General features: G+C 36.2%; 1 protein-coding gene across 1 annotated transcript in view; it reads right to left on the bottom strand.

Moving 5' to 3' along the window:
• The window catches only part of RIPPLY2 (ripply transcriptional repressor 2), an 18,643-nt gene extending 4,291 nt beyond the window's left edge, over window positions 1-14,352 (bottom strand). Inside the window, exons 1-2 of the mRNA XM_029943192.1 lie at window positions 14,193-14,352; window positions 6-140 (exon numbers count right to left, since the gene is read on the bottom strand). Of these exons, the coding sequence (XP_029799052.1) occupies window positions 6-140; window positions 14,193-14,352 (295 nt within the window). The remainder of the gene's footprint in view (window positions 1-5; window positions 141-14,192) is intronic.
• Between the last annotated feature and the right edge of the window lie 678 nt (window positions 14,353-15,030).

The following is a 15,030-nucleotide window of genomic DNA, read 5'->3' as shown; positions in this document are numbered from 1 at the left end:
CGAACCTCGGGTGCGAACGCGTGCAACTCCCAAATGGCCCGGGAATGGGTTTTGTCCAACAACTGTTAATCGCTTTTCGACACCTGGCTGCAGGGGGAAAAACAACATTCGCCCGAGCAGCCAATTTCCAAGTGAAGAGTCTAGGAGGGGATAAAATGAAGCAATTCTACACGTTTTGTGTATTTCTGCAAGAAGGCCAAGTGGCTGGTAATTGCTTGACTCTGGGCTTTTTAGAATGTGCTGAATGCAAGTAGTTCTGCATCCCCGTATTCTAAAGGCTGGGATGCGGACTGAATGAAAAGGAATGGCCTTGACTCCTCTTTCTGGCAGAATTAAAGCTGGGTGAATGAATGGGCTCCTGGCGAAAGGAAACTTTTGTTAATGTATTGACAGATTAGGTTCTGCCTATTATTTGTAGAGAATAAAAAAATTCACAAAAGGTGACGTGTAAAAGACTGTTCCAGCCACCAGAGCCAGAAATTGGAGTCATGTGATTTCGGCATATATCTCGGTATTAAATTCTCATATCTTTGTTTGATTCTCCCCAACATCTAATCAGTGTCCCCTGAAGATAAGTCTAGAATTTCATGTATACACTTGGATCACTAGTTGGCATGTTGTCTCTCAATGATAATTAGAAAACTAGTTTGTGGAGGCAGGGTTGTGCACAATGATAATGAAATCTTTAAAGAAATCATGGGACAAGTAAGTTGTCAGCCTCTCTGTGCCCCTGTTTCTCTTATGTAAGTTAACCCTCATTCATTGCAAAAGGCCATTAAACTTGGTAAAAAGTGTTATGCTTCAAAAGAAAGATTATATATAAATGCCATTTTTTTCAAAATGTTTTAAATAATAGAGATGAACTTCTTAAATTTGTAGATAAAACGTTTATATTTAAGCCATAGTGTCTCTGCTATTCATTCAGCTACTGTGTAGGAATATAATCTAATTAATACTTCAGGATCTATAATGATCTACCTATTAAGAAAGTGAGATACTGTTTGTTTCAGATAATTAAATCAGTAAGGGTAGGTACCTAATGCATGTCTCAATACCCTAGAATTATTGTTGGCTAAATAAAATAAAATTTGTAGAATGCTTGATATAATGCCTCCCACATGGGAAGCTCTCAACAAATTTTAAGTGATTTTTTAAATATATTTTTTTAATTTTAGAGAGAGAGAGAGCACATGAGTGGGGAAGTGGGGCAGAGGGAGAGAGAGAATCCCAAGCAGTCTCCAAGCTCAGTGCAGAGCCTGATTTGGAACTCAACACAGGGATCTATCCAGGACTAGATCTCATGACTTTAGGATCAAGATCTGAGCTGAAGTCAAGAGTCAGATGCTCAATAGACTGAGCCACCCAGGTGCTCCTTACGCTATTTTTAAGAATCTAAACCCTTAACAGGTACTAAGCTATCTGATGAAATGTTTCACCACCTAGTTTATAAACATCTTTTAAGGTGTCTGTAATAAGTACTGTGCTTTCCAGATGCAATGGTAAGATATCATCCCCTATCCTCAAGGGGGTTGTAACCATTGTGATCTGTGACCATTGCAACAGCCACATAAGCAAAGCTTTTGAAAAGTACCTTTGCTAATAAAAGCTAATAAAAGCACATTTTAACCAGAGAAGTGGTACAAGGGAGGGAACTGACAAGTCTATTCAGGACAACCAGGAAAGCCTTTTCAGAGTAAAAGAAATCTAAATTGGTATTTCTAGAAGGATCAGTAAAGAAATAGTATAGTCTCTGTGTGTGGTGCAGGAGGCAGAGGAGAAGGAACAGCACATCTAGAGGGTAAAGATTGGTGGAGCAGAGATGTGGCTGAGGAGTTAGAAGGGGTTGGGCTGACAGGAACCTAAAACGCCATAAGAAAACATTTTGACTTTGTTCTATAAGCACTGGTGAAATATTTTAAGCAGGAGTGTAGAATGGTCAAAGTTTACATTTTATAAAAGTCTTTCTGACTGCCATATGGAAGACAGATTCAGGGAAGGCTGATACTGGGAACAAGGAGATCACTTACAAAGTCATTGCAATAGCTCAGTCAAGAGCTAATGAGAAGATGTATAGTAAGGATGGAAATATTTGAAGGATACTTAGGAAGTAGAATCTACGCTACTATCTGAATCATAAAATATGGGTGGACATTAAACTGGAGTTTACATATGCTCCCCAGGTTTCCAACCTGGTTAAGTGGGTGAATGGCAATGGCTCAAACAAAGACAGAGAAAACAAGAAATATAGGAGGAAGAGCAAATTAGATATTTTTTATGTGGTTTTATTCTGTTAACTGTGCACAGAGAAAAAATAATGAATTTGGTTTTTGGCTCTTGCGTCAGTTAGGTCAGGCAGCAATAACAAATAACTCCAGGGGTGCCTGGGTGGCTTGGTCGGTTAAGCATCCGGCTTCAGCTCAGGTCATTATCTCACATTCGTGGGTTCGAGCCCCGCATCAGGCTCTGTGCTGACAGCTAGCTCAGAGTCTGGAGCCTGCTTCAGATTCTGTATCTCCCTCTCTCTCTGGCCCTCCCCTGTTCTCACTGTCTCCCTCTGTCTCTCAAAAATAAATAAATGAACATAAAAAAATTAAAAAACAAAAACAAAAAAAAACCCAAATAACTCCAAACTTTCATAAACTTAAAATAACATATGTTTATTTTGGAGTCATGCTGTATTCTATTTTTGGTTGGTAGGATCTGCTCCACATCATCTTCACTTAAGGGTACAGCTCATAGAACCTTTTTCTTCTGGAATGGTGCCAGTTGCCGTAAGAGGGGGGGAAGGAAATAAAATTAACAGATTTTTAAAGACTTAGTAACATGTAGGTGGAGAAGATGTGCAAAGGACAATCAGAAATATAAGGTCTGAAGTTCAGTAGAGAGTTTAGAACTAAAGATTTAAATGTGTGAGTCATAAAAAAAAGAAGTAGTAGTTTAAAACAGTAGGGACTGATTGGTTTTCCCAGGGAATTTTGTAAGTTTGAGAACAGTACCAAGGACAGAGCTCTGGAGAGTGACATTTGACTGTGAAGTGTGAAGAGTCGCAAAACAGAACAAAGCAAAACAAAACCTCCCTGAAAAGGAATGGTGAAGACAGTAAAAGGTGCACTCGTAGAGCATGTGGGGTAGAAACATGGGACCAAAGAATTCCAACGAGGAAGGGAAGGTCGAAGGCATTAAATGCCACCATGGGGTCAAACAAGATAAGGATGCATGTTAATTTAATCTGGCAATTAAGGGGTTATAGTGACTTTAAAATATCCTGAGTGTCTGGAGATCAAAGCTCTCTTACAGTGTGTTGAGCTGCAGAGGTGAAAAAATAAAAACAGTATGTTGAGACTACCATTTTGAGATGAAAAAAAGAGATAAGAGGGATGCTGGGTCAGTAGAGGGAGTTGTTTTTAGGGAGCAAAAAAAAAAAAAGCAGGAAAATGTTTGTAAGATGAAGAGATGAGGCAGGAGAAGAGAGGCCTCTAGATAAAAGGGACTGGACAATGGCCCAGGATTCTCAAGGGGGAAAGAAGAAATGAGACCAGTAGCCATGGGGAGAATTGTCTTGTAGTAGAATGTATGCACCAATGATTACTCAAGAAACAAGTTTAATCAAGGTGACTAATCTGGGGCGAAGGAGGGGGTAATGTGATGATGAGAAATGAATGTACGACAATACCAATCATCTTAAAATTGTGAAAAAAATGCATTACCAGAAAGAAAAAAGGGAGAACCAATTAACAAAAATATGGTAAAATCTATACTTGACCAAATTTAGGTAAACTGAGAAAGATTATCCCAAGTCTTCCACTTATATATTTATTTAACTTATTCCACTTACTTAAACAGATGTTGAAGCTTGTTTCCAGTGTGGCCAAGGCCAATGTAACTTATTCATGTTACCTTTAAAATTCATTTTAGAATTCTATATGAGTCTCACTGGTACATTTAAAATATGTGTTTTTATTGAGATAAAATTCATATATGTTAGTTTCAAGTGTGCAACATAATAATTCAATATGTGTATACATTATGAAATAATGATTACAAGAAGTCTAGTTAACATCTATCACCACACATAGTTACAGTTCTTTTTCTTGTGATGAGGACTTTTAAGGTCTACTCTATTAGCAACTTTCAAATATACTGAAGATCATTATTAACTGTAGTCGCCAGGCTGTCCATTATATCTCCAGGACTTATTTATTTTATAACTGGAAGTTTGTACCATTTGACCACCTTCATTCATTTCATGCACACCCACCTCCCCACACCCACCTCTGGCAATCACCAATCTCTTCTCTGTATACATGAGTGCAGGTTGTTTGTTTAAAGAGTCCACATATAAGTGAGATCAAATGTTATTTGTATTTCTCTGACTTATTTTATTTGGCATAATGCTCTCAATGACCACCTATGTCATCCCAATATCAGAATTTCCTTCTTTTTTATGTAATATATATATTTTTATAATGTATATCTATAATATATACATTTTAATGTAATATATGTATTAAATTTACTTTATCCATTCATCTACTGATGGACACTTAGATTGTTTCCATGTTTCGGCTTTGACAATTGTGCTGCAATGGGGATGTGGGTATTTTTTCTAGTCAGTGTTTTCATTTCCTTTGGATAAATACCCAGATATGCAATTACCAGGTTATATGACAGTTCTGTTTTTTATTTCTTTTTTAAAGTTTATTTATTTATTTTGAGAGAGAGAGAGAGAGAGAGAGAGAGAGAGAGAGAGAGAAGGGGAGGGGCAGAGAGAGGAACAGAGAGAAAGAGTCCCAAGCCAACTCCACAGTGTCAGTGCAGAGTTTGATGTAGGGCTTGAACCTACAAACTGTGAGATAGTGACCTGAGCTGAAGTCAAGAGTCAGACGCTTAACCCAACTGAGCCACCCAGGTGTCCCACTATTTTTTATTTCTTGAAGAACCTCTGTATTGTTTCTCATAGTGGCTGCACCATCTACATTCCTACCAACAGTGCGTAAGTGTTTCCTTTTCTCCACATTCTCCACAAGACTTGCTATCTCTTATCTTTTTGATAATAGCCATTCTAACATGTATGAGATGGTATCTTATTGTGGTTTTGATTTGCATTTTCCTGTTGATTAGTGATGTTGAGCATCTTTTCACTTCCCTACTGGCCATATCTACATCTTTGGAAAAATGTCTGTTCAGATCTTCTGCCCATTTTTTAATTGGCTTTTTTGCTTTTTTGCTATTGAGTTGTAAGAGTTCTTTGTATATTTTGGGTATTAGCCCCTTATCAAGTGCATGATGTGCAAATATTTTCTCTAATTCAGTAGGTTTCCTTTTCATTTTGTTGATGGTTTCCATTGCTACTCAGAAGCATTTGGGTTTGATGTAGTCCCACTTGTTAATTTTGCTTTTGTTGCCTTTAAGTGTCTGATCAAAAAAACTCATTGCAAAGAGTATCTCAAGGATTTTATAGCCTATGCCTTCTTTCTATGGTTTTATGGTTTCATATCTTATTTTCAAGTCCTTAATCCATTTTGGGTTGATTTTTATGTATGGTGCAGAATATTAATCCAGTTTCATTCTTTTGTATGTGTCTGTCCAGTTTTCCCAACATCATTTATGAAAGTGACTGTTCTTTCCCCATTGTATATTTTTACCTCCTTTGTCATAAATTAGTTGATTATATGTGCATAGGTTTATTTCTGGGATATCTATTCTGTTTTATTTATCTACGTGATGCCTGTGTTTATGACAATATTGTATTGATGAGTATAGCTTTGTAATATGGTTTAAAATCAGGAAGCATGATGCCTCCAACTTTGTTCCTCTTTCTCAAGATTACTTTTGCTATTCAGGGTCTTTTGTGGTTCCATATAACTTTTAGGGTTGTTTCATTTCTGTGAAAAATGTCATTGAAATTTTGAAAAGGATTGCACCGAATCTGTAGATTGCTTTGAATTTCATAAGAATTTTAACAATATTAATTCTTATAATCCATGAACATGGAATATCTTCCTATTTATTTGTGTCTTTTCTTATTTCTTTCATCAGTGTCTTAAAGGTTTTGAAGTATAGATTTTTCACCTCCTTGGTTAAATTTATTTCTAGGAATTTAATCTTTTTAATACAATTGTAAGTGGGAATGTTTTCTTAATTTCTCTTTCTGATAACCTGTTATTAGCTTACAGAAACCAAACTGATTTTTATGTATTAATGTTGTATCCTGCTACTTTACTGAATTCAGTTATTAGCTAACATTTTTTGGTGGATTCTTAGGATTTTCTATATATCATGTCATTTTCAAATGGACACAGTTTTATTTCTTCCTTTGTGTTTTGGATATCTTTTATTTATTTTTCTTGCATAATTAATCTGGCTAGGACTTCCAATTCTGTGTTGAATAAAGGCAGTGAGAGTGGTTATCCTTGTGTTGTTCTTGATTTTAGAGGAAAAGCTTTCAGCTTTAAACCATTGAGAATGATGTTAGATATGGGCTTGTCATATATGGCCTTTATTATGGTGAGGTATGTTCCCTATATACTCACTTTGTTGAGAGTTTTTTTTTTTATCATAAATGGATGTTGAGTTTTGTCAAATACTTTTTCTGAATCTATTGAAATTATATGATTTTTTCCTTTGTTTTGTTAATGTTGTGTATCTTGTTGATTGAATTATACATATGGAGCCTTTCTTACATCCCTGGAATAAATCTCTCTTGATTATGGTGTATAATCCTTTTAATGTATTGTTGAATTCAGTTTGTTAATATTCTTTTGAGGATTATTGCCTCTATGTTTATTAGAAACACTGGCTTGTAATTTTCTCTTCTTATAGTATCCTTGTCTGATTTAGGTATCAGGATAATACTGTCCTCATAAAATGAGGTTGGAAGTGTTCCTTCCTCTTATATTTTTTAAGAGTTTGAGAAAGAATAGTATTTATTCTTCTTTGGATGTTTGGTAGACTGCATCAGTAAAGCCATCTGCTCCTGGACTTTTATTTGTTGGGAGGTTTTTGATTACTGATTCAATCTCCTTACTAGTAATTGTCCTGTTCAGATTTTCTGTTTCTTCACATTTTACACTTGGTAGGTTGTACATTTCTAGGAATTTATCCATTTCTAAAATATGTACTTTATATAAGATATCAATATGCTTTTTTATAACATACCAATGAGGTAGCCTAGTCTACATAATCTTTTAGGATTAAAAATATTAAAAACTTCATTCATTCAACAAGTATTTATTGAACACCTACTATGTGCCAGGCACTCTTCTAGGAGCTTGGGATATGTCAGTGCACAAAACAGACAAAACTTTCTACCTTCATGGAGTTTACAGTCTAACAGACATCTAAGCTACCAACTTTCATAATTTACTAAAAAGAAAATATTATAAATTTACCTTACGCAAGGTGCCTGTGTACCTAAAACATTTTGTTTGTTTTTATAAACTTTTTCTAAAGTTTATCTATTTATTTTGAGAGAGAGGGAGAGAGAGAGAATCCCAAGCAGGCTCCACACTGTCAGCGCAGAGCCCAAAACAAGGGGTTCAAACTCACAAACTATGAGATTATGACCTGGACTAAAATCAAGAGTTGGTCTCAACCAACTAAGCCACCCAGGGGCCCCAGCATGCTTTTCTTTTTTTTAATTTTTGGAGTTTTATATGACTATAAGATGAGAATAGTGAAGCCTATCCTGGAGAAAGAGTGCTAGGCAGTGGTCCTCAGGGAGGACAAATGGAAAAGATCAAAACCACATAAGAATAATGGATATGTACTTCTCTATTATCCAGGAAATTATTGCAAATGGAAAGAAAAATTAGAGCTTGAACTAGGTTCCCATTTCTAATGTGATCTGATGTTGCCCCACCCTTTCCAATGGACCGGATGACCTCAGCTAGGGTATGACTTAGTCTGCGCTTAGAGACGAAGGTGAGAAAAAGAAGTGTGAAGGAATGAGGGAAATATGATGACTCACTTCTGCTATTGCCACCACGTGCCTCCTGAGTAATGCCAGTTTTGCTTGTACGAAAGCAGGGCCAGTCTGTTTATACACATCCTTTTTTATCCATGGTTTTATTAATATTATGTAAGGAATATTATAATATATGCCTAATTAGGTTGACTCCTTTTTAAAAGACTGTACATATAAAGTGAGCTCATTTCTAGGATAATTATTAATTTGTGTCTAAATGACAACAGAGTCAAATTCATTAACTAATTTATCTTTGGCATTTTATTTTAGTTATACAATTATGTTTTCATAAGACAAAAAGATTGTGAAAAATCCAGTACAAATCCCTATACATAATATGTAAGGGATCTTTTTGGAGTGATAGAAATGTTCTAAAATTGGGTCACAGTCGGGCACCTGGGTGGCTCAGTCGGTTAAGCCTCCAACTTCAGCTCAGGTCATGATCTCACATCCGTGGGCTTGAACCCCGCATCAGGCTCTGTGCTGACAGCTCAGAGCCTGGAGCCTGCTTTTGATTCTGCGTGTGTGTGTGTGTGTGTGTGTGTGTGTCTCTGCCCCTCCCCCTGTCATGCTCTGTCTCTCTCTATACCAAAAATAGATAAAACATTAAAAAAAATTAAAATTGGATCACAATCAGAGCTGCCCAACTCTGTAATTTACTAAATGTCATTAACTTGTACAGTTAAAATGTATGAATTTTATGGTGTGCAAAATATAGCTTAATATAAAAATTTTATTTATTTCTATTTTTTTATTTTTAATTTTTTAATGTTTATTTTTGAGAGAGACAGCACACAAGCAGGGGAGGGACAGAGAGAGAGGGAGACAGAATCTGAAGCAGACTCCAGGAGGCTCCCAGCTGTCAGCACAGAGCCTGACATGGGCTCGAACTCGCCAACTGTGAGATTGTGACCTGAGCCAGAGCAGGTTGCATAACTGACTGAGCTACCAAGGCGCCCCTCAATATAAAAACTTTAAATATGACATTAAAGTATTGATTCCTAACCATACTCAGTCTGAGCTTTAGAAAAGAAACACCACACTCAGAATCAAGCCTATTGGAAATGTTTCTGTATTGGGTTTTTAAAAATATCCATCTCTGGGGCACCTGGGTGGCTCAGTCAGTTGAGTGTCCGACTTTGGCTCAGGTCATGATCTCGAAGTTTGTGGGTTCAAGCCCATGTCCTGCTCTGTGTTGACAGCTCAAAGCCTGGAGCCTGCTTCAGATTTTGTGTCTGCCTCTTTCTTTGCCCCTCCCCCACTCATGCTCGCTCTCTCTTTCTCTCTGTCTTAAAAATAAATAAACATTATAAAAGGAAAGTAAGAAAGAAAAAAAAGAAAGAACTGATTGTAGTGAATTTTCAGTAAGGACTTCAGGCTCCAAACTATTGAATGCAATTGACAAACTATCTGTCATCTGTCAATAGTCTCCACTATTGCTAATTTGCCAGAACCCATCCCCTCATACTGAGGCCATTATAAAAAGAACGTTTGTATCACTTCAACTTGAGATTGAACTAAAGTGCAAGCAAGTGTTTTCAAGTGACTAGGATCTTTATTTTGCATTATTAGAAGGTTAAACACACAAATGGACTCTAAACTTATTAATAAGCTAAAATACTCTTTTTATTCCTCTTACAATTGGATTGAAACTTCTATGATCAACACTTGATGCCAATGAAATCTTAATTGAGATGGTTGATTACATAGAAGTCTTTTTCCAGTTTGAGGATTCAGTTCTTAGTGAAAGGTGGCATTTCTAAGCTTCAGACATTTGAGGATCTTCCCAGGTTTAAGATACAGATAACAGTTGTGGTAAAACTGACTTGGAACCAAGTGGAGTTGCTGTGTGTTGTTTTAAACCAAGAAGGTGCTCACAGATGGCTCAGAGAGAGATTTAACAAGTCTGTGCTAATCACACTCATACATGGGAATATCTTCACAGAACACAGCCAGATTTCACTCTGCCCCTCCAGCATTTTTGTTACTTGGTTAATAACAACAATGAAGTATAGTATGTAATGGCCTAAAAACAATATGCTTTACATTATAGTTGGATGTATATTATGAAAGTCACAAGGAGAGTTTATGAGACATGGTCCCAATTCAAAGGATACTGAAGATACAGAGAATTTGCAGAAGTTTAGCTTTGACAGGTAAATTATTCAGAGCTCTTGATGGCTTCACTTCTAGATATTTCTAAACTTCCATGCTAGCCCCAAATAGGCTAATATCTCCTCCTCATAAACTATATAAAATAAAAATACGATATATAAAAAATGTGTTCACCTGACAATAAAGACTGAATTGTCTCATTACAAAACTATATTTTACCACAGCTGATACTTTAGGTCAAATGTTCATTAACTATACATTTTAATATCTATATTATTAAATATCAATGGCCAAAATAATGATAAACATCAAGATTTAGTTTTGAATTTTGTTCTTAGAATATAACACAAAATAGAGAGATGATTCAGAAAAGAAAACTAAATTCAACTAAACACTTATTGACCAGCCCTTATGTGCCAGACACTATATTAAGCATTGAGCATACAGTTTGAATAAGACCAACATGTCTTATTTCCGGTTCTCATAGTGTTGTATTCTAGTTGGAAAACAGAAAGTAGACAAATAAACGAAGGAGGTGATCACAGAGTTGCAACAATGTTATTATAGACAGAATTGATGAGGGACTTAATAAAAAGTAATCAGGGGAGCCTCTTTTAAGCAGGGTGGTCAGGGAAGGCCTCTGAAGAGATGACATTTAGGCTGAGCCTTGAATGAAAAATGAGACAGAACGATTTCCTAAATGATCTATAAATTATTTCTGCTATATCCAGACCATACAAAATCATAGCAGAAGATATCTACCTGCTCTGGTTGGCTCATACTATTAGTGGGAGACCAGACAGCTGGTGTGTGGGCTGTACCAGAGAAGGAAAGATATATTAAATAATATTTTTCTGTATTTGTTTCTGAGTTTTATTAATTGCTTAGAGAATTATTTGGATTATAGAATAATATTTATTTTTCTTAAATAAACTCCCAGTTTAATAGGGAGCCAAATTTTAACTAAAAGTGTTAGGTTTGAAAGGTGTCATCTATCTAAGGCATGAGTGGTTCAGTCAGTTAGGCATCAGGCTCTCTCTCTCCCCGCTGCCCCTTTCCTTCCCCTCATGCACTCTCTCTCAAAAAAAAATATTTAAAAAGGTGTCATACTATAATATGGCAGCAGCAATATTTGCATGATAATTTAAGTAGGGAAACCAAAAAATAGTAGTTTGAAATTGAGTAGAATTGACTTTTTGTTGATGAAATATATAAGGGGATTTATAGAAGGTTACAAGTGAGAAATGAACCATCAGTGAAGATATTAGAAAGTGAGATTTTGTCCATCTTTAATGCTAGGCATTCGTTAGGCTCTCAGTAATGATGGGTTAATTGAAAAAAGAAAAACAGACAAGTATGATCTTCATAAAACTTATCTCAATTTTATCTGTTATCCCACAAGTCTTGTTTGCTACAATGAAACAGTTCAGTTGTCAGGATTGTTCAAGAATCTATACGTTGCCTTTCTCATAGCTATTCCCCATCTCCACCCTCATTCTTGCTAAAAGAACCCCAATTTTGTGCAGTTATTAAGAAGTCAAGTGCTTTTGGGAAAACTATCCTCTTCCTCAGTCACGAGAAGAGAATCATGATTGATCTTGCCAGGGATTAGTTTAGGCAGTCATGCGATCCAATCCTGTCCAATGATATTTAAATGGTTATTTATTTATTTTGAGAGAGAGAGTGTGTGCACAGGGAAGGGGCAGAGAGAGAGGAAGAGAGAGAATCCCAAACAGGCTCCATGCTGTCAGTTCAGAACCCTATGCAGAGCTCGACCTCATGGACCATGATATAATGACCTGAGCCAAAGTCAAGAGTCAGACGCAAAGTCAAGAGTCACACAGCTACCCCCTTTTTTAAAAAAAATGTTCATTTCTTTATTTTCTGACCAATGATATTTAAAAATTAGTCTGTGTTATGGTGGCAGAGTGAGTGTGGGGAAAGTCTTTATTGCTGCCTAAAAGGAAAGCATAAGAGAAAAGACACCAGACCTCCACGTTATACCTCCCAATCTTGTTTTACTTCTGATATAAAGATTTGGGGCTCATGAAAGCTTTTATGAGCTAAGATCCTGAAACTAGCAGGTTGGAAGGATGTAAAAATAAACATTTTGATAACTACCTGTGGAAATAATCCAAAATCCAGACTTTTGGTATAAGAATCTGAATTTTCTTATTTGAATTTTATCCCCTAAAAAGGTGTTTTAGTTATTTGTAACTGAGTGTATCTTCATTCAGTGACTAGTTCTGTTTTCTAGCATTCAATATATTAACTGAACATACTCTTTTGTCATCTGAATAGGCAATTATCTTGAAATTTCAGTGGAAGCATGTCAAACTACTCTTCCCAGCAATGGGATGTGGTTTCACAATGCAATGCTCCTTGAGTAGGTAAATATAAGTTGTTATCATTAAATCAGTGATCCTTAAAATCTTCATTGTAGAGAAAGAGCTATTTATTTGTTCTGTCTCTTGAAAGTTTACAATGAAATTTAACAAGCAGGGTATTATCTAAGATGGTGTTTCTTAAGCCTGGTGACCTTTCAGAAAACAAAAGTCAATGATTTTACCAGAAAAATGAGTTCCTTTGGGAAGAGCAGAGAATTGTCATTTGAGACAAGCAAACTATGGTGACTTGTAGAAATGCTGCTTTTATTGTGAACAACTCTATTCATACCTAAAAACCAACGGGGTTGTTACCAAGAAAGGATAAATGTTGTGGTGGCAACTAACAGAATGTGCCACACTGTTCTACAACAGGCACAACTTAAAACCACCTGCAAGAAATTTTATCAGAAGAATAATTCATAAAACAGTTGATTCCCTTCTTCATACTTATAAGTTCATTGGACTCTGGGAGTCTGGAGTTATCTTGCCTTTGATTATGGCACTGGGTACAGTTTGAAAGCAGGTTTTCTCTAAGTTTGCAAAGGTGAGAGGACAGGATAAATTAGTCTATTGAGATCATCCTTAATCATTGAATGCCACCTAGAGAATATTACATCCAGGAGGCAATCTTTTGGCCATAATATATTTATTTTTTAATAGCCTTTAATATTGTATCATTTTAAACTTACAAAAAAAATTCTACGGACTCCTATATTCCCTTTATTCAGGTTCACTAATTGTTAAACACTTTGTCCCACTTGATTTATTGTTTTCTCAGTCATACACACACACACACACACACACACACACACACAAACACACACACACACATTTTTTCTCAATTATGCTCCTTTAGCCTTGAATACTTTAGTACATATCCTAAAATCAAGGACAGTTTCTTGATTGAAATCACAATACAGTTAACAAAATCGGAAAATTCTATAATGATACAATAGCTATTATCTAATCCCCACTGAATAGTCAAACGTCACCAGTTATCCCAATAATGTCTTTTATACCTGTGTTTCTTTTCCTGGCCTAGGCTCCAATTCAGAATCACGTACTGAATTTGGTTTGCATGTCTCTGGTCCTCTTTAATCTGTGACAGTCCCTCAGCCTTGCTTTGTTTTTCATGGCCTTAGCATTTTTTTAAGAACACTGACCAGTGATTTTGTAAAATGCTCCACAAATTGAGTGCTTCTGATGATTCCTCATGATTAATTCAGATTATGCAAATTTGAGGGGAATATCTCAACAGTGATGTTTTATCTCTTACAAGGCATCCTAAAGGTGGTATATGAAATGACTTTGTCTCATTATTTGTTGTGACATTAAATTTAATCCCTTCCGTAAGGTAGTATCTGCCAGGTTTCTCCGTTGTGATGTTATTTTCCTTTTGTAATTAATAAGTAGTTATTTGGAATCCACTGATAATTCTTGCCTAAATCAAGAACTATAATGATGGTTTCAAAATGGTTTCAAAGGATAACTTTTTTGTTCCATCATTCATTCCACCTGTTTTAATGGACATGTTAGGCCATAGCATTTTGATTTTTTAAGAATCCAAATATCCTATTATTCACAATGCCATTTGATGTTTAAATCTGTGGGCATGGAAAAGAATAAAGCAATCTATGGCTTTGTAAACAAAGGGTTTTAGTTTAAGCTTCTATAATAAACTGCCATAGACTGGGGACTTGTAAACAATAGCAGTGATTTCCTACAGTTCTGAGGCCAGATGTACACGATCAGAATGCCATCATGGTTGGGTATTGGTGAGAACCACCTTCTGGGTAACAGACTGTCATCTTCCTGTATCTTTACATTGAGGAAAGAGCTGGAGAGCTCCTGGGGCCTCCTTTCTAAGGGCACTAATCCCATCATGAGCTCGGCTTTATGACCTGATCACCTCTCTAAAGCCCCACTTTCCAAAAGTATCAAGGGTTAGGATTTCAACATATGAATTGTGAGGCAGCACAAATATTCACCCCATGACTGGAAGTTCTTGAAATTCTGTCTTGGAGCACAAGGTAATTTTGATGGGTGATTTTTAAAATAAAAACCCCAGGTAAGTCCTAAGCACTATCAGAGATTCAGAAGCATTTAAAAAATTCACTTTAGATCAAGAAACTGAGGCACCAGGAAATTGAGCAATTTGTCTAAGATCCCTTAGCGGATAACTTCTCCCTGCCCTTGAGTATGTATGCCAAAGTTTAGACCCAAGCAACTCAGCGCCAGAGAATGTGCTCTATAACCACTGTGTTATGAAGAATCAATGAGCACTAGAAGTACTCATTAAAATGCACAATACCTAGGTGATTGACCTATTGAAAGCAGATTTCCTTTCTTGGGCTGGTGTCCATGGTCATGAATTTATACTGTTCCCAGAGCAGAGGATTATCAAAAGCCAGGCAGGACTGGATCCTACAAGGGCCTGAAGTTGCATTTATAAATGATAGCTAAGAAGATTATATTGAAATAGACATTTAGAGATTAAAAGTTTTGAAATTTACATGGCAATTGATTATGTATAGTCTAGCTAAAGTTTTTAGGGTATAAGAT

The sequence above is a fragment of the Suricata suricatta genome, chromosome 7 (genome assembly GCF_006229205.1).
Source record: "Suricata suricatta isolate VVHF042 chromosome 7, meerkat_22Aug2017_6uvM2_HiC, whole genome shotgun sequence".
NCBI classification, from domain to species: domain Eukaryota; kingdom Metazoa; phylum Chordata; class Mammalia; order Carnivora; family Herpestidae; genus Suricata; species Suricata suricatta.
The sequence above is the reverse complement of the archived record's forward strand: the minus strand, read 5'-3'. Positions and strand labels throughout refer to the sequence as shown.